Genomic DNA, 27,978 nt, shown 5'->3' with positions numbered 1-27,978 from the left:
GGATGCAAGCAGACTGAAAGGTATTTATTTGTTTGTTCTCTGCTGACTCTGAAGTGGTGCTTTGAGAGCATTCAGACCATCACTTTTCTTGAAAGACTCAAAAAAAAAAAAGTTTTTTCTGACAAAAGAAGGCAATCCAGAATAGAAAACTCACTTCCACAACTACACCCCAACCGTATCCCCTGCTGATGGAGCAAGATCTGGAAGTACGTCGCCTGGATGTAATTTCTGCTGTGAAGTATGATTTATACAAAGAGACAGCTTTTTGTGATGTTTTATTCAACAGTTTTAAATGTCACCTGCCTTGATTTATAGCATTGATGTCCCTTAAATGGATTTCCTTTTTTTTTCCTTCAGCCATCTGCCAAAATTTCTTAAAGCTCAGCTAATTGTTTGCTCTGCTCTCAAGTGTTACCTCGCCACCGTGTTCCTCCCAACAAATACTTTAACCAGTGACATCTTTATTAAGGAAAAATGGTTTGTTTTGTTACCTCCTGATCAAACATGGAGTCACTTCAAAAACAAGCCCTGGAACAGCTTGCTTATCTTCTCCTTTCATCTTTAAGTGGTCTTGAATCTTTTGTAGTGTTTGCGTGGAGCTCAGCCTTGCTGCAAACCTCCTGAATTCATGGCTGCTTCCGAGCACTGCTGTGATTTACAGCGAGCTCCGTGCCACGTAGGTTTCATAAACCTTTCTCAATTCCCTTTGTAATGAGATCAGAAGGTACACGTTTGGCTTCGTAATTTGTTAGCAGCACTTGAAATGGGAAGAATGGTTCGGTGGCTTGGATTTTCTGTCTGTTGTAGAAGAGAATAGCTTTCTGTCCTCTTCCATTTTATAGCAGGGTCATCGTTCACCACCTGCTTTCACTTTGGTGCGTACTGACATTGATTGCAAAGCACTTAGTGCTACGACTTGCTGTCAGAATTTCATGTTTGCTGTATTTTTGTCTGCAGCAGGCCTTCTGTGGCATAAGGCTTTCAAACAAAACTTGCAGTGAGTGGGAAGCAAAGCGAGTCGCTGCTGTTTGCGTTGCATTGCTTAGGTCGCAGCCCTTAATGGAGACAGAAGTAACACAGCCCGAAATCAACTCCTTACAAAAGTATTTAGGGTTGTGAATGCAGCATCCTGGCCTGTCCTTTCCTAACGTCGTGTTTCATTGACTGAGACACTGACTGCCAGTTGTGTGGATGAGTGAAGTGCCCAGCTGCGTTGCAGGCAGGCTGTGTGAGTGCTGGCTTTGTGTCAGTGCTGTGTGCTCACACTCAGGCTGCAGCGTGCATTGCTGCACTGGGAGGAAGGGAAGAGGAATTAATAATTGAAGGTGTGATGCTGGAAACATCTCACAGCATACTGAGTTCTTTAGAAAACCTGTTCCAGCCTTGTTATGCTCCGAGACCTGTTTTCAAGCCTGGGTGTGTTCTTGGCACAGTGTCTCCTTTGAAGAACATTGCAGCTCGGATGAGATCGATTGGTAATGCTTCTAAAATCTTCTTGCAACTCATCTGTCAGCGTGAATGTTTGTAAAGGGTAACACCGCTAAAAAAGGCAGCTTTGCCCAGGTTGTCTCCAGCATGGAGGGCTCCTCTTGGCGGCTCAGGAGCCCAATAGAGCTGCTTGGCATCGCCTTGGAGGATGGAGTCTGTGGACAGAGAGGTGAGGACAGGGATGAAGCCTGCATCCAGCCTTGTGTGCTTCCCAGGGCCTCACCCAGAGCACCGCCTGCAGCTGCGTTCTGTGCAGCAGCAAAGTCAGCTCTGACTTCTGGTTCTTGTTTGCCTTTGTGCACATCACAGCGGATCCCATGGAAAAATCAGACGGTGCTCGCTGTGCTGTGTGGTGCCTGGAGCTGCTGGGTGTCTCCACTTTACCTCAGCAGAGGACTTTGCAGTGGGAGTTTCGTCACGTTCGAGGCTTCTCCAGCAAACAGGGTGATGGAGTTGGCAGCGAGCTGTGGGCGTGCTGGGAGCTTTGCCCTGCTCATCTGTGCGGTGCTGAAGGTGATCCCAAGCTTTGCTCCTCAATAAAGAGGGAGGCAGAGTCACACAGCACACACACAGCCTGAAAGGGGTATTACTGAGCAATAGAGCGCTTAACTCCTTGCTTTGCATCTCGCCTTCACACGGTGTCATTATAAATAGATGCCTAAGCAATAGCGAGCGCTTGAGAAAAGCTGGCATGGCAGAGCGTGCAGGTTTGTGTGACAGGGATTTAAGGAGATGGCTCACCCACCAGAGGGCCGCTCTGAAAAAAGGCTTTGTCTCTGAAATACGAAACATATGCCCCTGCTTTCAAAGCCGGCAGCCTCTCCCGGGGTCGTGCAGCTCTTCGTTTTCAAAACGCCCTTGAGATGCCCACAGTTGCCTTTCTGCACATAATGCTGAATTCTCCTGCCGTTCCTCCCATTCTCATTGCCAGATCACATTTCCTTCCCCGTGGCGGAGGAGAGGCAGAGCAGTGGCAGTGCTGTTCTGTCACTTGCTGTAGGGCATACGGCAGCGGGAAGCGCTGTGCCATGCTGCAGGCAGGCACTGCTCAGGAGCAATCCTGGGGCAGGGGATGGATCAGGAAGGACTAGGAGTGAGACTAAAAACATGAATGGAGTGGAGATTAATATTTACCAGGGACGACTTTGTCTCCATCTCTGACGATGAAGCTGCTTGTCCTAAGCTCTTACTGTGCCTTATGGACTGCAGTGTGTGAAGCACTCGGATAAGTTACTGATGCCAATGCAGTGTCTTAACGTGCTGTATCTCACTAAGCCAGCTTCAGTCTTCCTGGAAGAGCAGAGAATTTCAGGCTGGGGACACACCGAGGTACCTGCCTTCTTCTTGTGCCTTACCTTTATTTTCCCCAGTAACTCTCACTTAGTGGTTCTGAGTTTCTTTCCAGCATCTTTGTGTTCCAGTAGCAAAGCGCTCAGTCTGCAATGTAATGTAGACAGCATTCACCTTCTGAGCAACCCCAGGGTGGTGCTGACTGCTCGTGGCTGCTGGGACGGAGCAGTGGGGTATGAAGGAATCCCTCACGCTTGTGGTGTTACTGCTGCTCCTGCAGGTATGCTGCTGCACTCAGGATAAGTGATCTGGAAGAAATACATTAATTTTTAATAAGTGAGTGAGTCAAGAGCCCATAGGAGTCCCTAAACAAAGAGTGAATCTGACTGAGAAAGAAATCTGTTACAGACCCACGGACCCCTCCAGGCAGAACCTACCTCACGTTGCTGGAGACGTGGGTTCATTTTAAAGGAATCAGCATTTTCTGACAGATTGCCTTTCTTAAAAAGAAAGGGGAGAGGGAGGCAACTTGGCCAGCTATGCACTTTGCAGTTGATTTGTACAGCTAGCAAGATCTTCAGCAAAACGATTTATTTTACCGTGTCCAAAGGTATTTTGGTACTCTTACTTAAGGAAATTAAAGCATAATCACTTAGAGGGGGGTTGGACCTGCTGTGCTTTTTCTTAATCCAATCTCTGGCCAGCAAGTGTATTTTATAAGCAAGTGATGCTCCTTTTTGGCTGTTTTTCTTTTCCTCCTTGTCCAGACAGGCTGACCTTTTAGCTTGGTTTGTAATTCAGTTACTGAAATAAAACCAGCGAGATAACCTGTCTCTGTGGTTATAGGATTACTCAGCCACTTTCTAAGTCCCTGAGGGTTCTTCAGGTTTGGACCTCCTGAAGTTTCGTGCTGCAGAGCAACACCAAAACAATTTGTTGTTCCCTTTGTTGAGGTTAAGTGTTTATAGTACTTGGGATGGGTTTGGAAGTGAATAATTGATAATAAAGCTAGAATACAAGGGAATTTAATCTTGGAGCTCAGAAGATTAAAATGCAAAAAATTAAAGAAAAAAGCCTTTTTTTTCTGGCCAGCTATATCAGTGAGGATTCCTTTGGATATTGATTTTTTTTCCCTGAATACAGTTTCTGTTATTGAGGGTACTAAGACTATGTAGATGGTTGTGCTGGCAGTGACACTTCCTCGAGCCTTTTAGGGGTTGCAGTAAGGAAGGATAAGGTGCAGCTCTGGGCTGTGAGCGGCTCCAGGATGCCAGCAGTGCTGATGTGCAGCATGGTGCATCTCTGCCCTGGGGATGCTGCTCTGTGCCGGTACGTCTGCGGAGCCTGAGCTGCCAGAGAGGTCTGTGTGTGCTGTAGTCCTCTGAAAATTGTATTAGGAGTTTTCTGACACCCTGCCAACAGCAAAGCTCCCCCCGGCTCTGCAGGCTTCAAGGAGACGGGGCAAACCTGCAGACTGGAGAAGGGCAGGCAGCAGAGGAAGGATGCCTCGTGGGTGATGAAGGAGCAGATGTGTATCTGAAGTGTGTCTATTTATCTCTTCAATAGCAGTGACAGAGTTGGCAAATGTGCTGGAGCGAGGTCCTTGCTGAACCAGCGGGATCAAACCGTGTGGATATAAATAAAGCCTGAAGAAAGAGAGCTTGCTGCAGAAGAGACAGACCCTGAGCTGGAGACGGCTTCTGCCTCAGAGCCAGCAGTGAAGGAGCTCCTGCTGTGAGGCAGTGCTGGTGCTCACACAGCTCCCCAGAAGCCCATCACTGTCCCGTGACAGCTTTAGCAGCCTTGCTAAGGGAGCTGCTGGGCTGGAAGGAGGTCCTGCAGAAGTTCCCAGCTCAGAGCTAGCCCTGCCTGGCAGGGAGCGGGCCAGAGGGGCAGCGGCTTCCAGTAATTCCATGTGTACTGGGATCAGGCATCTGTATTGCAGTCATATCAGCAGAGCTATGTGTCAGATAGCTTAGGATCCTTACCGGTGTTGTACCAGGAAGATGTTTCACTTCCAGGAGCCTTGAAACTCCGCCGCTGCAGAAGTGAGATACACCTATCCTGAGCACACCAGCTGAGAAGGGCTGGGTCTTCTCCAGTACACTTCTCCTAAAATACTTCTTTTCATTTCAGCCAGGATTGAATGCTGAGTGCATTAATGTCTGCCTGTCCTCCCCAAAAAGGCACGTTGCCATGTTACTGCTGCAGCTGCTTGCCTTGCACTGACTTGGGTTGACTTGGCCTGTGAAACACATGATGATCTGCTTGAAAGTTGGGGTCATCTCTCTTGTGTGGAGTCATCTCTTGTCCACACAGAGTGATCTGAAACTACTGTCTCCAGATGTGCACTCATTGCAGCTCACCGCAGTCCTTGTCTGTGGAAATTCTGGCTGCAGTGCTGTTTGACTTGTGCTGGATGCTTGCAGCCCAGGGTGTGCTTTGCTAAATAATTAAGATGCATTAAAAGCAGAAGCTTGTGCTGCTGAGACTTATTTTTCAAATCCTTTGAAAGATTAATATCTGTATTTTTAATCTTGCATGAAATCCCACAGTGAGTGCATTTCATCCTCTGCCTTCATAATGGTATGAAAACTTCTCATGCTAAAAGAGGGGGGGGAAATCAAGGTAATTAACGTTTGTGTTGATGCTGGGGTTCTGATTCACTGAAGCCTCCCCGTGGCATGGCTACAGACTGACAGATGTGTGAGGTTGTGAGGACCTGATAGCCAGGATGAGAAGTGGGCAGGGAGTGCCTGCAGGTTCTTAGATCCCTGTGTCCCTTGCGCTGGGCACAAGGTTGTGGTGAATAACTGGTTAATGCCTGCTCGTACGTTCCATCAAGGCCTTCTAACGCTGGGAACATAAATGAGAACAAGGCACTTAATTTTTAGATCAGTGATTGAAAGGATGCCAAATGGGACTGAGCCAGCATTTCAGGAAAAACGCTAAGGGAAAATGGCATGCTATTCCAACACCAATTTATATCACCATTTTCAAGACCTAGACTCCAGGAGCACTGCTTAGCATGAGAAATCACCCTCTTCATTTAATTTTGGCCTGAGAAATTGAATGCTTTTTTTTTTTTTTTCTGGCTTAAAATAAAAAGCGCATAGTACTATTCAGTGATCTGTTTCCTCCGGGTGTATTTGGTAGGAGCATTTAATTGATACTGCACTCGAACAGCCTTTCAGGCTGCAGAAGGCTAATTCCAGAATAACCCGAGTTCTTACAGCCATCACAGCTCGTGTCCATCAGGGCTCCTGGGCTGCTCTCACACGCAGCACTGCGCCCCGAGGTGCTGCCACAAATAGTTGCACGTAGCACCCAATGAGTGTCTGCGGCCCAAAAATACAGCTCTGCTTGAGGAGGTGATAAAAGAAGAGTTGGGAAGTTGAGGTGGATGTGCGTCAGATGGAGTCGCCGGATCCTGGCTGCAAAACGTAAGCATTGCCCTAGGATTTATTGGAAGGGAAACATCCTGGTAGCATTGCTGCTGCTGTTCCTTTAGCCCAGCTGTCGCTGTGCTTTGCTCCTTCTGCTCCCTCCTGCTCTTTGTCCCTAATGATTGCATTGCCACGTAGCTGGAGCGGCTCTCAGGTGTTTGGTGGTATCCGGGTGGCTGCTGTTCTTGGAGGAATCCTGTGTGATTTTGGAGCGTCTGGCCCTCTATATGTAGCCTTGACTTCCACATTCCTCTGAAAATCAGAGCCCTGCTGACACGTAACTCCTGTGGCACCCAGGAGCTGGCAAACATCCTCAGATGCTCCGTGGTCTCAGCAGGTTCCACGACCATCCAGGTCTGCATGTGCGTAGGCCAGTTCTATAAAATCCATTTTAATCTGGAAGTTTACACTAATTCTGAGGTTTGTTCCAACAGCAGTGGTGATTTTCATCATCTGTAGCAGCAAACTCCTTTTTGGCGTTGACCGTTCAGCATGGCTTGGATAACTTCTTTTGGATGGACACCCTTCTGAAGCCGTGCTCAGCGCTGCCTGCTTGGATGCAGAATGTAGTGCTCCTTGCTAACACGACTCGAGACATTTTGAGTCTGTTTGGGGGCTTTGATCTCTGGGTGTGCAGTCAAGAATTGTTAAACAGCAGTGTAAAACCAGGCAGAAAGGGGAGGGAGAACAACAAAAGCTGTGCTCAAGCGCGAGTTATTTTTTTTCCTTAGTTCCCATCTAGCTGATGTCTTTTCCCCGTGTGGCGTGGGAAGCTGCAGTTTCATTATTTCTGTATTTCAGTCTTCAAACTCCCACTGCCCCTTATGAAGTGAGAATCGCTCGAGCCACTTTTTCAAAGGGCTATTTAAAACCTGCAAGTCGACATCAAGATATGCTGAGCAGTGGGTGCCACCTGGAACGCTCGGGTTGAAGGCAGGCTGGTAGCTGCTGCTCGCTTCCTAAACAACCCACAGCTGCTGGTGGTAATTCTGCAGGGCTGCTCACATGTTTCCACCGTGAGGAAATAACCCCATCTCACCAATGGCATTTATATTCTGGTTGTGCTCCGGAAGATGGTATCTGTCTGCAGATCTGCGAGGCGATAGGATAACTGCAGCCCCTCTGTGCTGATGGATGGGTTCACGTTGGGCACCAGCTTCAGGAATTTTAAGGGAGTGTATGGAAACAAAGCCGACGTGGTGTGCACGGTGGGGGAGATGCAAAGAAAAGGCTTTGCACTAAATCTTGGGATCAGATGCAGCGTCATCAAGGGAAAGGGAAAAGCTGCAGGAGGGCAGTGCTCGGGGTTCCTGTGGCCCCAGTGGAGAGGTGGCAGGAGTTTGTTCTCCGTTGGAATGTTATGCTAGGAGGGAAGAGCGTTACAGCTGCTGGGAAGTGGCTCCTTTCTGTCTGATGCTTATAATTCATGCAGCAAATGGATGTTCTTGGCAGTCTTTTTTGCAAGAGGAGCACTAGGAATGGCAGCTGAGGTGGGACTGCTGGGCAGCACTGTATTTATGGCAGTGGTTCGGGCTGGCCCGAGGCAGCGGTGCCCTTGTGCTGCTGGAGGGCTGGTAAGGGACCGTCCTGCTATGCTGGGCCCCACACTGGCCGTGCTGCTGACCCTGCTGCAGGAAAAGGGTCTGACATCCCTGCAGAGAGCCTTCTTGTGTTCCCCTTTTGCTCAGGTTCAGTTGCATTCAGCAGAATATTGTGTAGCAGCCACACTTGCCTGGACTGTAACAAATGCTAAGGTTGGGTTTTTTGATGTTTTTTTTTCTTAAATGCTGATTTGAAAGGATGGTGACTCGGGGAGGCAGTTTGTTATCAGTGAGCACCTGAACTGCTTGCAGAGGGATGTCAGGGGTAGCTTGTGGATCTGTTACTTGGAGGAAGAAATCGTGCCTCACAGCCTTGCATAGAAAGAGAGCTGTTAGCCAAACAGTTAACAATTAGCTTGCTGCACGTGGGACCTTCCTTGAACACCTTCCCTGCTCAACCCCTCTCCCTGTTGCCAGATACATTTCATTGTAAGGCACCAGCCTTAGAACGAGTGTTTGATACCAGGCTTGACGTTTGAAATGCCATTCCTTCCTTTACAAGGTTGTCATAACTGTTTGATCACGGCGGATGAAAATAGATAGCTCTGACAAAGGCATTTGGGCTCTTTACCAGCGAGGAATCGCTGAGGAGTGAGGAGGGGATGGGGCTGAGCCCTGGGGCTGAGCCCAGCTCTAATTGCAGCTTCTCAGCACTGAGACTTCACCCTGAGCCTCATGGGATGCTCTGTCCTTGTCCTCTTCTTCTTTTGCTCCTGGCGCTTCGTTAAGAGAATAACGTTGCTATCCCTGAAGCCTAACCCTACAGAGACAGCTGTGCCGGCCTTTAAAAACTTCATTTCCAGGAGAAAGTGTGTCTGTGGGGCTGGTTTGTGAGGCAAGGCTGCGCAGCGGAGTCAAATGGAGACTGTCGTGTTCTGAGCACTCCTTCTTTTCCTTTCAAAGACGCGTGTGCAAGTGAGAAGGCGACGTGTGGGAGCGGGGCCAGGCAGCCCTGCTCCCCTTGCACTGCTCTGCGTGAGCACTGCTGCTCAGCCATGAGTAATGACTTGCATGCCGTCACTGTCGTGGTGAGCAGTCGCGCTCTGCACCTTTCAGCTGCCCTCTGGCTTCCCTGCTGCTGTTAGCAGTAGTGTGGCGTTCACGGCCACATCGATGCTATTCCAGATGAACTGTCTGCAGTTGGTTCACCATCGCACAGCGCTGTGCACAGGACATGTTTCTGTGCTCTTAGGTCCTGAAGCGCACTGACTTCCCTCTCCTCCCTCCCAAACACCTCCCTTCTGTTTAACCCATAATCAGCAGCCTGGCTCTGCATCACCTGTCTGCACAGTAACGTGCTTCCAGGTTTGTTCGTATTAAGCATAGAGTCATTAAGGCTGGAGAGGACCACTGAGCTCATGTAGTCCAACCGTCAGCCCATCACCACCGTGCCCGCTGGCCCTGTCACTCTGTGTCGACCTGTTGGCCTTTGCCCACTGCAGGCTTTGACGTCTGTGCTCTCAATTCCCTGGACTATGAGGGAGGGGAATGTTGAATAACCACCTGCTCTGTAATAAATTAGTGTGAAAAGGTAACTGGTGCCATGCATCAACTTAAGCTGCTGCTGGTAAAGTTGCATGGCTGTGTATAAATAATGTATATTTTCGCAGTGGAAGTGCTTTGTCTTTCTAACGAAGAGTTTGCTGATTGGAGAAGCAGAAGGACTGTGCACCCCTACTGAAAGGGTTTTGTTTCGCCTGGACTATGAGATCAGATTTGTGATGCTGTAGCTGCAAGCAGGCTTGCAGGCAGGTCATCCCCATTGTGCTGCAGTGCCTGTCAGGCAGCACCTCCCACGTGCTTCTGGATGTTTTCTCTTTGTCTTGGTTGGGAGAAGGGCTGGCGCCTGGGGGAGGCACGCTCAGCATCCCTGTGTTTTTAGCGTTATCCTCAAATCCTCTTGTTTTCCAGGTTACAGTTTCACATAAAGGACGTGGCTGTGGACAATTCAGGCTGTCCTGGGCGAGCTCTGGCACCTTGAATCGCAGAATAAAACTTTTCTGTGCCAGTTCTCAGCAAATTGGCACTCACAGGAGAACCAATTAAGCCAAGGGCAGGCACGCAGCGGAGTCAGTGCGGGAGGCTTGTCCAGACCAGCCTGACATCTTTACAGTAAAATACAGCTGTACGCTAAAACACGAGTTGTGCTTGCATATTATAGCAGTGCGGGGCTGACCTGAGCGACCCGACGTGTGTGCTCTGGGCTTTCTTACTCAGCAGAGGAGTCTGAATTCCTCACCATGACTGACGTTCAACTGGGGTGTACAGAAGCACCTGCGGTTTTGCCTGCTTCCAGTTCTGATATGTGTCGTTTCCTCTCCCTGCCAGCTGAAGACGTGGAGCGTGGATGAGCTGCAGAGGAGGCTGTCGGCGCTGGACCCCATGATGGAGCAGGAGATCGAGGAGATCCGCCAGAAGTACCAGTCCAAGCGGCAGCCCATCCTCGATGCCATCGAAGCCAAGAAGCGGCGGCAGCAGAACTTCTGAGCCACGGGTAGAATGTCCTTCCAGCCTCCAGCAATCAGCTCCTTGCTTCTGTGACTACTAAACAGGTTGATTTCTATTGAAATACGCTAGCGAAATAGAGGGCAATACTTCTGCTCATTTATTTTTCCATAGCACCTTTGTGAACTCAGGAATGCCATTAAGTGGAGAATCCTTGTGGTGTGTTTTAATTTAGGCACGTATTTAAAGCAGTATCCGAAGGAGTTTTGTTACTGTTTTTAGATGGGTTATTTTAAAATCGGATGAGCGGATAGAAATAGACCAATGGAAGATGGCTCGCTCTCCTTTCGACCGAACCTTTCCTTTAAGTTAATGTGGATCGTGTATTTAACGGCTGCATCTGTTGTGGGGTTTTTTTTTGTTGTTATTTTGTTGTTCTTTGTGAATGCACAGACTCTGTTCCAAGCCGATGACTGTATGGTTCTGCTGTTAAGGTACTGATAAGTTTTAGGTCGCTGAAGAGAGTAGATGAGAGCACCTACAGACTGTCCCAGCCTTTTGGAAGACGCTTAAGTCTCATCTTTAAAAAGCCTGTAATAAGCCCCATGCCTTACACTGTGTGCTTTGAGCGAGTGGGATTTCCTCAAGACCTTGGTTTTGTCCTTTGCTTATGTACGTTAGGAATTAATCCCAGTAGATGAAGTGTGTTGTGCCTCCAGGACAACTTGTGTTCTGTAATCTAAAACCCATTGACTTAAGGCTGAAAGCCGATCGGTGGTCTGACCTGAAACAAAACAGATTCCCCTTCGTCTGTCCCTTTGGAAATGTCCTTCTGCTGACAGCAGAGTGCTGGGAGGGCGCAGTGTGTGAAAGTCAGGTGAACCTCTCAGAGTTTGGTACTTCTGCTGCGTCTGAGGGCACTGAAAAGACTCCGCAGTTGGTGAAATAGTTCATACGCATCATCGTTTCAGATTTACCTCTTTAGGTGCTGGAATAAAAACTTCACAATCCTCATTTCTGCCAGGCTTAGCACATCGAAAAGTTAAACTGAAAGCAAACTATCGTTGGGTTATCAGAGAGGTGCATTGTTGGATGGAATGGAGGCAGAGCTGATCCAGAGAGGCCAATGGCTGATGTCCCAATGGCTGATGTCCCAATGGCTGATGTCTGGGAAGAGATTTGTTCTCTTGCAGTCCCTCTTAGTGCTCCTTTCTCATTAATTTTCCCAACACGGGTCCGTGGCTGAAGATGCCCTGCATGTACAATCACTGAGGATGGTGCAGTTCGCTCCCACTGGTGGAGCTGAGGAGGAAAGCGAAGCAGCATGAGGTGAGCCCAGATCCGGGCACAGGGCAAGTGATGCCTCTGCATGGCTCTGTGGTGAAACGTTTGGACAGAACCACGTATTCCAACCAGTTTATTTTTGTTTTGCTCTGATGGAGAGAGGAGTTTCCATGTGATCCTCTGGAACAGGCCTTGGTGCATCCCGCAGGTAATTAAACTAAACAGCACTGTCTCCTGAATCAAATGCTGCTCATTCCACGCCTCGAGAGGCTCTTGTTCCCTGCTTGCAGCAGACTGCTGACTACTGTTAACAGGTATACTTCGTTGCTGTGAAAGGAACCAAGCCATTTATACCCCCCTGCAGATCTGGCTGCATCGGTTTGTCCCATTGTGACCAGCAGTGTGAGCAGCACTGTTCTGCCAAGCCTGCTTTGCACCTCTGGTGGGCATAGGGATGTGGGATGTGGCAAACCGTGCAGTGCTGGCATGTAACACCAGCCAGGCAGATCCTGCTGGGAGTCGTTTTACCTCTGCACTGTGTAGGTAACTTTCTGGTCATCGTAGGGCATTAGAAAACCCGAGTTTTAGGTGAAGCACCACATGGTGGTGTGTGCTTTTTGGAATATGCAACCTGTGTCCGCTGTAACTGAATGTAAGCGCCATTGAGATGCTCTGCTTTGCTGGTGTGATTGTCTTAAAATACAGCAAATGAACCAAAAGAAGTAAAACTGGTCCAGCTGCCTTTGAACCTTTCTTAGAAGCTTGCGGTGGCCGAGGCTTGATGATATTTCTTGCACTTGGAGCTCCAATTATTTTCTCCTTCACTGATTATCAAGCAGAGAGGAAGTAATTCCCTTTTTGATCCCCTTGTAGAGCATCGTAGCCTCTCAGTTCTCAGTCCTACAGACTAAGACCAAGGCTCACACCTTAAGGAGAGCTGTTCTGGCAAGATTGCTAAGCCAAACAGTTGCTTGATTGTGAAGCTGCATTCAAGTGCTCCTTGGGCCCATCTGCACTGCTGAAAGTGTTCTGGACAAACCCTGATCTTTGCTTCTGAAACCCAGAGATACTGATGGTGTCGGTCCCGTGAGACTTAATAATGTGAAGTTTGTAGCTTTAACTTTTTTGTACCGAATTAGCAACACTGGCATAAAGTGCTGACTTGAAATGCTATTTTGTAAGATCTGCCCGTTTGTATATAATAGTGTTGGGTCCTTAGTTTATATATGTATGAAATAGTAACTTTTATTGCATTCCTCTGAGTTTGATACAGGAGATTGTGTTTGATCTTTCTCAACATTTCTTGCCTTATTTGCTCAAAGGGGCAAATAAAACTGTCCTTACGGAAAGCTTCGGTGTCCCGGCTGTTATGTACACACCCACAGAGCAGTGACAGGAGGTGCTTTGGGACCGGCTGCGGGGCAATCCATCCCTTCCTACACAGCAGGTGAGGTTCGAGTCGCACTCCTAATCCTGGCTGCACTCTCAGCTCTCTCAGAACGCTGACAGTGAGTGGGTGCTGCCTTCCAGGGCGAACTGTTGGCTTTTACGTGGTTTCCCTGAGCTGTTACTAAATCCGTCCCAAAGGGATGACTAACTGAGGCAGAGACAGAATTCATTCAGGAGGCAGCTTGTGTTAGCAGTGCCGGAAGAAACAAAATAGATGTGAGCTTTTAAATGTTAGGAAGGAGCGTGGAATCCAACGGGAGGGAGGCTGCAGGCATTCCTGGTAGCTAGGAAAGCCCGGAGCACTTATGTGCTCTCAGCAACAGCACCGTGAAACAGCAGAACACCTGCACAAAGGGAGGGCTGCACCCCAGGGGAGTCCTCACCTGCGCTCCTTTCGTGCCATAGACAGTGCCTGTGCTGCAGAGATACGAATTGCATGTGGCTAACAGACAGTGGCTGATGGATAGCCCTTATTTTGCCCTCTTTCCTGTTCATGGGCCAGAGAAGCCCAAGCAGGAGCTCAGATAAATGCTCTCAGTGTTGGCTGACAGCCCTGACTTGAGAGCTGATGATTTCTCATTGCATTAATCACTCCAGCAAAACTTAATAGTCAAACCAGGAAACACCCATCAGCTATTTCCAGACCGAGAGTGACTTAATTACCCTTTAATTTAAGAGCCCAGGAAAGCAGCCAACTTCTTTAAAAACTTTAAAACAATTCAATCCCATCTACGGATCGCAGCCTGCCCTGCTCCCTGCCAGCTCGTTGCTGTTAACTTAATAGAGGCTGGGTCCCACCCAGAGCTGTTGCAGCAGCAGGACAGCCCTCATGCTGTGGTGAGGGGTCTCCTGTCCCCCAGGTCCTCACCCTTAAGACCTCCTGGTTTGCCCATACCCAGCACAGAGCACACTCAGGGCAGCCAGGGCTGTGGCAGCTGGCAAAGGGAAGAAGTTTGAAACAAGTTAATGAGGTTTGCTTTGTCCCAAAGCAGCGTTGTCCAATTCTCGGCTGCGTGAAATAGCTTAATAAGGTCACTCCTTAATCACCATCCCCTGGAGGTAACTCAGTCTCTCCTTCATCAATCACTTCTTGAGTGTGGAGGGCGATTTATGTGGAAATAACCTGATGCAGCATTTAATTGATTTACCCACTGTGCCAAATGAGAGCGCAGATGCTCTCGGGAAAACTGCTGCCCCAGGGGCACATGGTCTCTTCTCTCTGATGGGCGGTGGTGGAGCTGCTGTGACACAGAGAACCAGCTTCCCATGTGGGTCACTTCCATCTTTAATAAAATATGCCATATGCATCCCATGCATAGATAGAAAATTAATTTACATGCTCTTTTAACGATTTGCATAATGCTTTTTTAGTTAATACATGTCATTCAGTCTTCCTATTTTAGTACATTTTGCTACTGGAATATTTATGGAGAGAAGGGGAAACTCCTTCCTTTGTTCAAGTAACAGTGGAGCGGGAGCTGGACCGGAGCAGATAGTGCTGGAAGACACGGATGTGAGCACCCACAGCCTGCTCCCACCCATGCAGAGGGGCTGTGTCTGCACCAGCTCCATCTTCTCTTCTCCGAGGTCAGCAGTCCCTGTGGCAGAGCCATCCCCACCCACTGCCATGCCCTGAAAGCCATCTGAGTGGCTCCGGGCTGGTCGGCTGGCTGCAGGGTGCACGTTGCTGAGGGAATTGATGCTGTGCTGGGATGTGCTCAGCCAGGTCGGGAGCCAGGTGGGATGGGGGTGCCCCCCTGCCTGGTTGTGAGGGGTCAGACAGGAGCTGGTGAGGAGCAGTGTGAGGTCCCTCTGTCCCCGCTCCCTGCGGGCCCTGCAGGGGTCACAGCAAGGCTGCTCCCTCCTGCACAGGGGCTGCAGCCCCAGCTCCTCCCGCACCAGGAGTCGGGGGCACACGGACACAGCAGAGGCAGCTGCTCTGTGCCCAGCAGTGTCCCCCGTGCCCCGGCAGCCCTTGGCAGGCTCTGTGCCGCATGGGCTGGGTGCCAGCGTCTGCAGCAGCCACTCCTCTGGAAGGAATGCGGGAGCCCCACGGACAGGGATGGGGACACCTGCAATGCAAGGAGGGCCATGGCCAGCCGGTCCTGCTGCAGGGTGGGTCCCACGCCAGGCACTGCCGCTCCTCCTGGGCTCATTCTGCACCGACCCAGACCCTCTGTCCCCTGCATGGGACTCAGGGAGCGGGGAGGGCACCGGGGGTGAGGCTGCGTCGGTCGGGGCTGCCCCTCCCCAGGGAGCTCTCGCTCAGCGCCTCCGAGTCCTGCTCGCTCTCCATCTCCTCAGGCTTCTTCTTCTCGCTGTTCCTCACGGCGGCCTCCAGCGCCTTCTGCTTGCGGTAGAAGTGGGAGAACTTGTTGAAGATGATGGTGATGGGCAGTGCCACGACCAGGATGCCACCCAGGATGCAGCCCGAGGCAGCCAGCTTCCCTGCCACGGTGACGGGCACCACGTCGCCGTACCCCACTGTGGTCATGCTGACCGTGCCCCACCACCAGCATGCTGGGATGGTGTCAAAGCCAACATCCTCCTCCTTCTCTGCTGTGTAGGCTACGCCGGAGAAGACAGACACCCCCACAGCCAGATAGAGCAGCAGAATGCCCACCTCCCGGTAGCTGTGCTGGAAGGCAAAGCAGAGTATAGTGAGTGAAAATGAACACACGCGCAGGGCATTGAGTTCTGCCACTCTGCAGTCCCAAATCCTGTGTATAGCATCACTCAGCACCTGCCTGCCTATAGGCGAGAAAGATGCAGCCCTGTGGGGTTGAACATCCCCTGGGCTGAGCCCAGGACCCATCGCCATGGGACCCCAGGGAACATCTGAGCTCCCAGGGTGGTGGCAGTGAGACATAGGTGTGCACAGCATCAGGTCCAGAGGCAGCACACAGGGCTGAGCTGGGGGATGTGGGGAGTGCAGCAGGGACAGGGCTGGGGACAAAGCAGGAATGCTGCAGTTCTCTCTGGGTGTCACAAGTGGATTTCTTGGCTCTTTTTGCCTGCTTACCCGCCAACTTGCTCTTCATCTTTTAGGGAAAGGAAATCAGAGTTCTAACAGCACGTTATTTGCAAAAGCCCCGCAGCAGCTCTGGGGCTGCTCCCAGGGAAGGACAAAGAGCTCCAAGCTTCACAGATGTGTCAGGTTGCCAAGAAAGATGCTCTGGGCTGGAGCTCAGCAGCATGTCTGCAGGTCCCAGCCAAATAACCCTATGCATCTTTAAAGAGCATCCGTTACAGCCCCAGGATGCATTGGAGGACAGAGGTGAGGGGAAGGCAGGCTGTTTTCCCCTGCTGTGTGCTCATGGTGCCTTCCCTCCACTGCAGCAGAAGAAAAATGAAGCAAAGAGCCTGGGTTGAACCCAGCCAGAGGTACCAGCGTGGTGACCAAGCCCATAGCGACACCTGTCCCACCTGGATGACGCAGGTCCACTCTGGGATGTTCAGCTCCAGCTCTGCCATCTTCATGTCCAGGCCACCAAGAGGGCAGATGACAACACACGTGGGTCCTCAGAGCCCAGACTGCCCAGTGCCAGTGGCACCAACCCCACACCTGGTGCACGGCAGGGAGGAAGAGCAGGGATGGGGGAAGGCTCCCATCAAATTCAGCAGACCCTGGATCAAACCCCAGGTGGTCTGAAGATGCTTAGCTCAGAGCTTATGATGCACAAATGGCATCGGTCCCTCTGCCGGCACTTTGGTGCCAGAGCCATCTCTCCCTGGCTGTGAGCAGGCTTTGTTCCTCTGCTGCTGCTTTATGCAGTAGGGACTGAATTATGATTAACACCATGTTGTCATTTTTGTGCCCGGTGAGTCCCAGCGCCAAGCTGCTGCATCAGCTCTGTCTGTGTCCACCCTGGCTGCAGCTGGCTCGGGGTCCCCGAGAGGTGGCACTCCATCGGATCACCGTGGGGTTGGTGGGCAGAGCCAAGCACTGCTGCTCCCTCACCTCGGTGACACACAGGCGGGCTGGGCAGCCCTGCTGCAGCCTCATTGCACTTAGGTGGAGCACGGAGAGGGCTCAGGGAGCCCTTCCCGCATGTGCAATTTTAGTTACATTCTGGAAGCAGTTTTACGTGTGGTTACCACTTGCTAATTGCTCTTCCAAGGTGAGTTGTCAGAAATAAATATGCTGCAGGCATCTGCATTGCAAACAAAGCTCCCAGGACCTCATTCTCCTCCCCAGCCATATTCGGGGGCTGCTTCTCCTCATGGCTCCAGCCCTGGCTCCCATGCCCACAGATGGCAGGATGCCCTGTGCCAGTGGTGCCCCATCGTGAGACCCAGCTGGCTGCTTTTGGTCTGTGCTCCCTGTGCACGGCTCGAGCCTGTTCTGCTCTGCTTGGCCAGCTTCAAGGTTTGGCTTTGGGGTTGGTCTTGGAGTGGTCAACAAGAAGGAGAGAAAATTAAAGTCTGGGCTTAATTGGCCACTGCGTCTAGCTGGAGTTCCTATGTGAGTGCAGGGAGGGAAGGGGACAGCTTCACCCTCCCTTGGTACATCAGCTCAGTGGGGATGGATGAGAGAAGGGCGGTGGGGTCAGCAGAGATCAGTACAGGGTGGCTGAGCTGCAGTGATGGAGGTCAGGGCCACAGTGACAGGTGGTGAGGGGCTCAGTGCCTTCACGCTTCACCTCTTGTCACAACAAGAGGGCATGACATGGGAGGTAAGGACCCCATCTCATCAGACCTGCATGAGTTCCACCTCCCAGTGTGCCAGCACCCTGCCCCTACACTGGCCCTCTGCAAGCCCTGGCTGTGTGTAGAAGGAGGATTCACTCAGTGCCCCTCATGCTATGTTGCCTTAGCACATGCACGTCCACAACCCCAAGCAGTCTTCCTGGGCAGCACCCAGAGCTGGAAGCTCGCTGCGAACAGCATCCCTCACCCCCACCCAGCACGGAGCCCTCTGCTTGCCCAGAGACCACAACCAGGAGATGGCCAGCTTACCTTCAGGGTGGCCCCCAGCGACCGCAGCCCGGTGGAGTGCCGTGCCAGCTTCAGCACGCGGAAGATGCGCATCAGCCGGAAGACCTGCACCACCTTGCCCAGGTTGCCCAGCTCCGAGTCGCTGCCCGCCGTCACGTCCACCAGCAGGGTGAAGTAGAAGGGCAGCACCGAGACGATGTCGATGAGGTTGAGCGGATGCTTGAAGAACTTCTTGGGGTTGGGGGAGAGCAGGAGGCGGGAGGACACCTCGAAGGTGAACCAGGAGATGCAGAAGTACTCCAGTTTGTGCAGGACGGGCTCGTCGAGCACGGCGCCGCTCTCGTCCACCCGCTGGTACTCGGGCATGCTGTGGATGCACATGGTGGCGATGGACACCAGCACCACGCTGATGGACACGAAGCTGAACAGCTTGCTGGGGATGGAGTAGCCGGGGTTCTCCATGGTGAGCCAGAGCCGCTTGCGTGCCGTGCCGCAGCGCAGCGTGCTGTAGCGCAGCAGCTCGTGGTTGATGTCTGAGATCTCATCGGGCGACGTGTCCACGCTGCTCACCTCGCTCTCCTCGTCCCAGGTGTGGTGCCGGCCCTCCAGCTTGCGCTCGTGGTAGCGGTAGCTGCAGCACGAGTCCAGGAAGAACTCGTTGATGCCCCAGTACTCGATCTCCTGGCAGAAGGAGAAGACGCACAGCTCGTCCATCACATGCAGCTTGCCCGTCTGGTAGAAGTGCAGCACGTAGAGGAAGAAGCCGGGGTTGCGGTCAAAGTAGAACTCCCGTGCGCTCACATCGTAGTCATCGCAGAGCTGCAGGATGGACTCCTCCGAGTCGCAGGACAGCAGGCGGCCCAGGCGCGTGTCGGGGAACTTGGAGAGGGCGCTGGGGCTCAGCCGCCGCCGCAGCCCTCCCACGTTGATGTTGATAAGGTCCTCCTCGAAGGCGGCACCCCAGTACGTTAAGGTCTTGTTGACCATGATCGGCAGAGCAGGAACCACTCCACCTGCGGGGGAGATGCAGAGGGGATGGGATGGGATGGGATGGGATGGGATGGGATGGGATGGGATGGGATGGGATGGGATGGGGGGGATGCTGGGAATGGGATGTGTGTGGGGAATGGGATGTGGCTCTGGGCTTCGTTCTTTGGTGTTGTGGGGGAAAATGAGTGGGGAATTTCCACGGCAGAAGTGCCAACACAACGCACCTGCCTGCTGTGTTTGTACGCGTGTGTCCCGCCGTGTGAAATATTACCATTTATTTTTATAGTGTTGGAACATAACAGAGACGTGACTCAGAATCACTGATGGCTCTGAAATAAGAACCTGTATGTCGGGAGGGATAAGAACGTGAAGTTCTGATTTCAGCATTATGGCATTTTGCAGGTTTTGGGGAGCCCCACTTTTTTGCACAGCAGCAATGCCATTGGCCACTGAGAAGCAGCTCTAGCACCTAATGGAGAGCAGCATCCCCATGCCCTGAAGTACATTTACCCATCTTGACCTGAGGTTTAAATCAGGAAGGTAAATGCTGCTTGCCATCCAAGTGACCTTGAGAACAGATGCTGCTCACCTTGTGTGCCCAAGTGCTGCTGTTTGCAGGGCCGTGGTGGAGCTAGCAAGGCACAGCCCCACAGCCCTGGCACCAGGTTTGCTCTCAGCCCCCACAACCACATCTCCCCTGTACATCTTCTGCTTTGGGTGGCCCCTGGGGGCTCCTCTGCGACTGAATGTGGAGCTCAGAGCAGAGCAGGTGAGAGGAGGTAGCAGAGCCCCGAAGAGCAGCCCCCGGTGGGCTGGGATGGGGCTGAGCGCGGCTGAGGGTGCAGCATGAGGTTCTCCGGTGGAGATTCTCCTTTCCAATGTTTGTTTCTGCACAGAGCAAATGATTTCTGCCCACGTCTCGCTTTCATCTAGGAATCCAAGGCAGCAATTAGGAGTTCTCTAACTCTTAGTGGTGAGGAGCTGAGCTGAGCCTCAGGGCTGTGCTGTGTTTGGACCCAGTGCTGAGTGCTCTCCCCCTTGGATCGCCGACACTGCGCGGCGTCTGCGGGGCTCTCTGCTGCAAAAGGATGGGGAAGGTCGGGTGTGTTTCTTTGCAAAGGCACAACGGGCAGAGAATACAAATGTGTCTGTCTGGAGTAATGCGAATTTGCAAATTTCCCTTTTAGTTACGCCGCCGTCTCCATAAATGATGGAACAGATTAAGCCAGTCCCTTCCTGCTACGTTTGGAAATGTACTGTAAGCTGCTTTAAGGAGCAACTATTGGAACTGCACGAGCCCAGCATGATTCGGGCATTCACTTGAATATGTACCTTGTGGAGAAAAAATACCTCTAATACGTGCTAAATGCAATGACAGCAAAAAATTAAATATAAAAGCAGATTGAGCCTATCTGTGGGAAATGCTGGAAGAGTTTCCCTTGACAACGTGTTTGTTTCTTTTCTTCCTGAAAGGCTTTCCAGTGGAAGTTATGTACACGTATTGCAACTGGCAGAGGGGACCCAGGGGGGTGGGAAGGGAGATGCCCATAGATATCCAAGGGAGGATGCGGTGAGTGCAGGGAGTTCTGCACACGGGGGTTTTCCAAACAGGTACAATGGATTTAGATTAACAGCCCAAATAAAAAGCCCCGTACTCACCGCTCAGCACGGCTTCCCGGCGGCGTGTCTCAGAGGAGCCATTGGGAACACGGAGAGGAAGAAACCCTCCAGCCCCAACCGCAGCCCAGCCCTATGCACCCCTTCGCCTCAGGTGTGCCAGGAGTGGGGTGCCCATGGGGCAGGGCTGGGGGCACCGTGGGGCTGAGCTCCTGTCCTCAGCACTGGGGGCAGCTTGGGCAGCACTGGGGAGGCACCGCTTTACCAATCATGCAGAAGTTCCCCATCCCTGTCGCTGAGCATCCCTGTGCCCGCCGAGTGGAGAATGCTCAGCAGCACGCCTGTCCTTGGGCGGTTTGCCTGGGGGACACGGAGGGAGCATGGAAGGGGTTTTCCCACTGCTGGGAAACACAAAGAGTGAGCTCCTCCTGCACGCTGAGAGGCCACCGAAGTGCCCAGGGCTGGGAGGCAGATGGTGGGGGGATTCCCTGCCTTCTCTGGGGGGGATGACCAACCTCTCCGGTGTCTTCTCAGAGCTGGCAGCCCAGCGCTGCTGCAGACGATGCGCTGCCCTGTGCCACCCTCTGCTCCCAGCTTTCGGGCAGCGGGAGCAGAGATCTGGGGTGTGGACCCCCGGGCCCCTGAGCTTCTTGGGGGGAGGGAAGGAAAGGGAAAGCCCTTCGGTGAGAGGGGCTCCCCTACCGCCGCCTGCAGAGGGACCGGGAGGGATATCCCCGATCTCCGGCTCGCAGCAGCATCTCAGAATGAGGATGCCGGCACACCCCGCTCACCCGCCGCCCCCTTCCCCGCTCACCCCGGGATGCCGGAGCCCCGGCGTGCCGCTCTCCGCAGCTCCCCGGGATGCTGCTGCCCGGTCCCCGCCGCTCCCTGCATTGCCGGTCTCCCGCTCCCCGCGATGCCGCACCCGCAGCCGGAGCCCGGCCCGGCTCCGCTCTCACCTGCCCTCGGCGCCGCCCCCGCCGCAACGTGCGCGCCCGGCGCGGAGCCCTGCGGAGCCCTGCGGGGCCGGCGGCAGCTCCGCGGGGCCGGGGGGGGCCGCCCCGCCGCCCCCCGTCCTCCCCCTACAGCGGGGTGCCGCCCTCCGGCCCCGCCCGCCCGAGCTGCTGTGCTTCGAGCGGGGGAAAAGATGGAGGGGGGCTCTGGGGAATCCCCCCCTGCATCCCTGGGAAAGCTGGAGACGGGCGCGAGCTGTTTCTGCACGCCGGGGGGGAACCCGATTTTTGGCAAAACCGGCTTGCTAATTGGAACAGCTCCGGAGCGAGAGGGCAGTTTCTGCTGTGACGGATGCACAGGGCCGGGGCCAGGGCTGGCAGCGGGATAGGATGGGAGCCGTCGCCAAGGATAGATACCCCACCCCACGTCCTTACCTGCTCGAAGTGCCCAGAGCAAGACGTTGGGATGGGCAGGGGCCCCCAAATCAGCGTCCCCCCCCGCACCGTGCAGGCGTTGTGCTTCGGTCCTCCTGGGATCCCATCACGCCATCCGGCTCCATCCTCCTCCTTGCCATGGGGCTCCTGTGGGACACCAGGGCAGCCACCCCCAGGCTGAGCCCCCCCGGGCGCTGAGCTCCCCGCTGGCTCCGTGTCGGAGGTGGGCAAAGGCGGCGAGCCCCGGGCATGGCACGCTCTGCACTCGGATCACTGGGCCACCTGTGGGCACCCCGGCACAGCAGGGCGAGCACCCAAACTGCCACAGGAGCCAGCTGGCAGGGCGGGGAGACGGCAGGGCGACGAGCTGAGCCCTCGGCCCGGCGCTGGTTGGGGCCGCGTGGCCGCACAGCGATGTCTCATCGCAGCCGTGTCGGAGCAGCACAAGGCGAAGCTTCACACCGCGTCCATCCTTTCAGCTTGCAGCACCCTGCAGGCCTTCAGCCTTCCCTGGGTGCGCACGGAGCCATGCGAGAGCTGCTTTGTGGGGAGAGCATCCTTCCCCTCGCCGTGTGCCCGCCTCCGTGGCCGTGCCAGCGCCGTCCCTGCACCAGGCAGCGCTGCGGGGCCGTCAGCGGGCTGCCATGTGCGTGATGTGTCAGGCTGTGTGCGCCCAGCGCTTGTTTACATGGGAAGGAGGCGACGGAGGGAAAGGGGGGAGGGGGGAGAAAAGGGAGACTTTGAGGGAGGCCTGGGAAAAAAAAGAAAAAAATCGGAAAAAATACCCAAGTGAGGGAAATTCCTCTGTTCTGTGACATGAAGCAAGAAGCGTTCATTTTGATGGCAATTAGGGATGGCTGAGCTGCGAGATGAATGCCGCCACTGGCTGCTCGCACGCTGCTCTCTGCCTGGCTGCAGGGAGATACTGTGGGGTGATGCTGTGGGGTCCGTGGGGCACGATTCCCATGCATCTGCTCTGTTACCAGGGGGAATTGGTTTTCCCCTTCTGTTTTCCTGGGAGGAAGGCTCTCCATGGGATCTGCTCAGCGCACACTCTGGGCAGCTACACATACTGCCAGTGCTCCTCCACAGCCCCATTTCTGCACTGCTGCTGGGCAGACCCATACTGTTTCCCTGTATGGCTGTGCCAGCAGCAGGGAAAGGGCATTGGGCAGCCCTGCATACCCCTGCACTCTGCTTCCAGCCTGGGACCTCTCACCTCCCAGCCTATCCTGGGCTGGTGCTGGCATCACTGTCATCCCTCCAGCTTTGCTGCAGCATGAGTGGTACCCGGGTGCATTGCCTGCACCCACTGCACAAACCCTGCTGCAGAAGGACCGGTTCTCCCATCAGCCAGCTCCAACCTCGTGCTAACACCCAGAAGCTGGGGATGGATGGAAGGACTCCTATTTCCAGGCTGTTCCCCAGCACAGGGCCGTGCTCACAGCACCATCAATGCGACCACAACCAGGGGATGCAGCTCCCACGGTCCCAGCGACCGGCGCAGCTCCTGAGCTAACTCACAGTGATGTGCGCAGGGAAACATGAAGAAATCAGGTCAGCTGGAAACGCCATCCCCTCCTTCACGTCTTCCCTCCTGCCTCTCTCAAAGGTGGCCCTCCTCCCACCGCTGCCTGGGGGGTTTGTCGATAACCATTTGGCGAATGCTCCACGCGGGGCCAAGGGACGCAGCCACGTGCCACGCTCTGTGCTGCACAGTGAGTGGAGCCAGCAGCCATCTCCGTGCTGCAGTGACTCATCCCGTGTCAGCTCTGCTCCTTTCTGCCTCCTGCTCTTTTTTCTTTTTTTTTTTTTTTTTTTTTTTTTTTTGTTATTTAATAGCTGACGTAGCAAGAAATTAAAATATGGGGATATAGAGGGGACATATAAATGGGTATGTATAAAATGTGTGTTTGCAGAGCTGCTTTAATTGCAAGGGATTTACTGGCTGAAGGCCTTCCACACACCTGGAGGGTGCTCATCACCTTCAACCTCACCTTATAGCATCCCTGCACCAGGTGCTGCACCCAGGACACATCCCTGCACTGTGCTGCTCCATCTCTTGCTTCCATCACCACCACCACACCGAGGGCAGCCCTCACTTGTTGCTTGTCTTTCACAGCCCAGGGACTGCGCTCTCAGCCAGATCCAGGCACAGAGAGGTGATGCATCTCCCTGATTTCCAGAGGTCTGGGTGATGGTAGAAGCATTTATGTCTGAGGATGATCCCTGCTGCTGCAGCATGGCACCCATGCCGCTCACCCTGCAGCTGGAAGGAGCCTCCCGATGACATTTCAGAACCATTCCTCTACTTTTAGAGGCTGCACCGAGCCAGGAGGTGGCTCCATCAGCCCTGAGCTGGCTGTGCTCAGTGCATCTCTGGGGCTGCTCCTGGCCGCCGTGCCAACTGCCCACGCTCATTAGCAATGTGAGTTGCAGCAGCTCCCAAAGCAGAAAGGTACCAGCGGGCATCGGCCCATTGCCTGCATTCTGTGTTCGCCCATCGGGGCTCTGTGTGTGTTGGGACCGTGCTCTGCTTTCGCCCATCTCCCCTTGACGGACGCAGAGCCTCGCCTCATGAATCATGCATGAAACTGTATTTAGTGTAATGATTTCTGACATCCAGAGCCTGGGCACTGCGGTTCGGGACCGCAGAGAACTCCAGAAATAAGGAGGTGACGTCTGTTCCACCCGGAGCGGGAGCACTCAGAGTGATGGAGGTGAGCAGAACAGCCTCTCCTCCTTCGGAGGGAATCACAGGTTGCTCCCTAATTAGCCAAATGTGCAAAAGCGAAATATTGACAGAGCTTTGCGGTTTCCTGTGTCTCGCAATCACATTGCATGCCATTAACCTACATAGCCATCAGGGGAAGGAGCAGCTGCGTGTGCCTTGGCACGGGCAGGGTTGTGGGAATCCCTCTGCTGGTACTGACAGGAGCTCTGCTCTGCTATGGGGGGACCCCCTTGCCCTGCCTCGGTGGGCAGCGCTGCCCACGCATCCGCTTCAGCACTGGGCTCATCCCTACCTAAATCTCTGAGAGGGCACCCATTGTGTGGGAGGCAGAGCAGGGAGAGTGCATGCACGGGTCGGCCTTCAGCAGGGAGGATGCTTTATTTGTCTGCAGAGCTGTATTTATTATATGCATATTATATGGGGTGGCACTGATTCATTCTCCCCCATCGCGGGTTGCTCCCCACACGTAGCAGACAGTCCTCTCAGCACAGGGATTTCCCTCTTCGGGTTCCATGCAGCAGCTGCATCCTGCTGGGATTACAGCTGGTTAAACCCCCTCCCCTCACAAAGCTTTTCTTATCAGACCAGTCAGAAGCGTCCTTTGGAAAGGTCTCACATCACCGCAGAGCACCAACCTGCTCTGTATTCAGACCCCAGTTGGAGGTCCCACAGCTGTGAGTCCCACACTGTGCTCCTCAGCCCCCTCCTCAGCCCACCCTCACCATCTCCTGCTGCCCAGATGGGTGGCAGTGGTGACAAAGGCTGCAGGAAGGGGTCTTGCAGACCCCCACACCAAGGCCTGCAGGTCCCAGAGAGCAGCTTGCAGGGGAATGAAGCCCTCCTGTGTTGTCACCTTTCTTCTGTCCCTGCAGGGCAGGCAGCCGGAGGCACCCCATGCCTGGAGTGCTGCGCTTAATCAAACTAATTAGCGATTTAATCTTGTTAACAAACCAGGATAATTGCAGCGTTATCAAATTAGCCAGCTGTATGGAAATGCCTGCTTAATAGCTGATAATAGCTGGTGCTGCTGCCATCGTGTCAGCCTGTCCATGTCACTGTGCCAGCCTGAGTGCAGCGCTGGGGCTCTGTGCTGTGTCCCATAGCATGCAGGACACGGTGCTTCCCACTCCATGGGTGCATTTGGTGCAAGGGGCCATCTCCATGGGAGGTCTCTGTACTGGGGGTGAGTGATGATCTATTTCCCACCTGAGTTTGGTTGGCAAGCTCGTCATCTGGTGTTTGTATCCTCCACCAGCACCATGCAGTGGGGAGGGGGGGGGTGCCCCTGCCATTTGCTGGGTGCTGCACCCCCCATCCCATAGCACTGGTTCTACTCCCCATCCCACAGCTCGGGTGCATCTGGGGATGTGCACTAGGATGGGCCACGAGAGGCAGGGAGGGGAAGAAAGGAGCTGCACACTGTTGCTCCTGGGTCAAGCTTTTATTTGTTGTAACAGCAGCGGGGAATGAAGGGGGAGGGTGAGAAGATGGCACATAGCAGCTGAGGAGGTCTCGGAGTGTGAGCAAGAAGCTGTCCCCGTCCCCAAGCTGGCGGTCCTTCCGCAGGTGCACGGTGCTGGAGGTGGCACGGGGACACAGGCACCCTTGGGCTGTGCTGGGAGCAGCAGCTCACACTGGGGAAAAGGAGAGAGAGCAAAGTGATAATGCTGGCTTACCCCAACAGCCCGAGCTCCCTGCCCAGAGCCACGGCCACCGCAGCCCCCAGCGCCCCGAGGTGGCCGTGGAGGTGACGGTACCGTAGGACAAGGGGATGGTGGGTGGGCGTGCGATGCATCGCCGCCCACAGAAGGTTTTGCAGCACTTCTTGAAGCGTGGGCAGTGCCGGTCAGTGTAGCAGTCGTTCCTCGGGTTGGCCAAGGCACAGGTGAAGCGGACCTCAGGGCAGGACCAGGCAGTGCCTGCAGGAGCACAGGGTGGTTTGCTGCAGCTGTGGCACCCCAGGGAGGGCTCCAAGGGGACTTTTTCCCAGCTGATGCAGGTGTTACCCACTCCTCTTTAAGCAGGAGGAGCTGCCCTTTTGCAGCAACCCCTGCAGCAAAGCACAGAGCGGGGATGGCTTGCTGCTACAATCAGCCCCCTGCCCTTGGGCATCATACCTGATGGCAGCTCAGCCCAGAGGATGAGCATCCCCACGAGCAGGAGGGCAGGCACGGCCTTCATGCTGCTGCTTCTCTTGAGAGGTGCGGGTGTGAGTTGCTGGGGGACAGCGGCATTTAAGTGCTTGGGAACAGGATGGGCTGGGAGGTGTGGGAGGGGAAGCTGGGCGGGTGTGTTTGTGCCTTTTTCCTCTGCTGTTGCGTTATGTTTTCTGGAAGCCTTTTGCATAAGACACACATCGATTGTTCAATTGCTCAAAAAGCAAAGTTGCTGCATTGCACAACTGTGCTGTGCAGCTGCACCTGGGGGGGGGGGGAGGGAGCACAGCCCCTGAGCAGATGGGCAGTGGTGGGGTGCCCTGCTGCACTCACACCATTCTCCAGGTAAAGACACGATGGTGACCTGCTGTGCCCCCTCCTGAGGCTTTGCTGGGGACAGGCAGTATCTCTCCTGCACGAGGAGGTTGCACCCTGGCTTCAAGCAGAGCTGTTTTCTTTGGGTGCTCTTGGGCAATGGGAAATTGACCCCGGTAGGAAATGGAGTAATGTTCCCCTTACCTTGTGCAAGGTTCCCAAAGCTTTTCCTTGGGATTCTTGCTGCATGCAGAGCCCAGCTGTGCTGGAAGTGGGCACAGGGAATAGCCGGGGGGGTGCACCCCCCCCCCCCCCCCATAGCCAAGCACACAGCTCTCAGCCAGCTGTGTTCCCGCAAACGCAGCCCGGGGCAGCCCCGGGTTTTGCAATGCTTGGGGCAAAGCCCAGGAAAAGGAGGGCACCGTCCCCCTCTGTGCCCACTGCCCCACCTTCACCCCGTGGTGTCTCACTGTGCCCTTTCCCACTCTGACTTCCCATCTATTGTGTCTCCACGTGCCACAGGAACAGGTGTTGAACTGCCTGGCTATCTGTTAATTATTACCCGCTTCCCCTAATGACTCTGCGGTTACATTCAGCGCTTTGTAAAGCCATTTGTTAAACAACCGGGAAGGAGTCAGCCAACCCAAACAGGCGTTCTGGGACGCGCACCGCTAATTTAGCGCTATTAATGAGAGATGCAACCCCTCGATCGCTTTTGAAACAGTCTTCGGGAGTCGGGCAGCTGCTGGGGGAGGAGAGGGCAGCGCTGCGCTCCAGGCTCTGCCATGGGAGGTGAGGTCCCGGCTGTATGAGGATGCTCAAATCCCCCCAGGGTCA

At 53.8% G+C, this 27,978-nt stretch overlaps 3 protein-coding genes across 6 annotated transcripts in view; 1 reads left to right on the top strand and 2 right to left on the bottom strand.

The window, feature by feature from the left end:
* Positions 1-12,903, top strand: part of STK4 (serine/threonine kinase 4) — a 40,220-nt gene extending 27,317 nt beyond the window's left edge. For both annotated transcript variants that reach the window (NM_001030853.2, XM_046902828.1), the window contains one exon: positions 10,154-12,903. In NM_001030853.2, coding sequence (NP_001026024.2) covers positions 10,154-10,312 — 159 coding nt within the window. In that variant the 3' untranslated portion in view covers positions 10,313-12,903. The remainder of the gene's footprint in view (positions 1-10,153) is intronic.
* Positions 10,662-22,596, bottom strand: KCNS1 (potassium voltage-gated channel modifier subfamily S member 1). Of its 3 annotated transcripts, none has more exons than XM_046902948.1 (3): positions 21,508-21,596; positions 17,963-18,954; positions 10,662-15,641 (listed from the first exon to the last, which is right to left on the bottom strand). In XM_046902948.1, exons 2-3 carry the CDS (start codon positions 18,926-18,928, stop codon positions 15,198-15,200), a joined length of 1,410 nt encoding a protein of 469 aa, XP_046758904.1. In that variant the 5' UTR covers positions 18,929-18,954; positions 21,508-21,596; the 3' UTR covers positions 10,662-15,197. The 3 variants fall into 3 exon arrangements, with proteins under 3 accessions (XP_046758904.1, XP_004947085.4, XP_001232667.4); XM_004947028.5 differs by lacking the exon at positions 21,508-21,596 and adding an exon at positions 21,937-22,596 and having other exon boundaries at positions 13,382-15,641; XM_001232666.7 differs by having other exon boundaries at positions 13,382-15,641; positions 21,363-21,532.
* Positions 22,597-26,096: 3,500 nt separating this feature from the next.
* On the bottom strand, positions 26,097-26,879 carry PI3 (peptidase inhibitor 3). The gene is made up of 3 exons (XM_004947027.5): positions 26,788-26,879; positions 26,428-26,589; positions 26,097-26,304 (listed from the first exon to the last, which is right to left on the bottom strand). The coding sequence occupies exons 1-3, from the start codon at positions 26,849-26,851 to the stop codon at positions 26,300-26,302; spliced, it is 231 nt and encodes a 76-aa protein (XP_004947084.1). The 5' UTR covers positions 26,852-26,879; the 3' UTR covers positions 26,097-26,299.
* Positions 26,880-27,978: the final 1,099 nt, after the last annotated feature.

The sequence above is a fragment of the Gallus gallus genome, chromosome 20 (genome assembly GCF_016699485.2).
Source record: "Gallus gallus isolate bGalGal1 chromosome 20, bGalGal1.mat.broiler.GRCg7b, whole genome shotgun sequence".
In the NCBI taxonomy this organism is placed as follows: Eukaryota; Metazoa; Chordata; class Aves; order Galliformes; family Phasianidae; genus Gallus; species Gallus gallus.
This window is presented reverse-complemented; position numbering and strand designations above follow the sequence as displayed.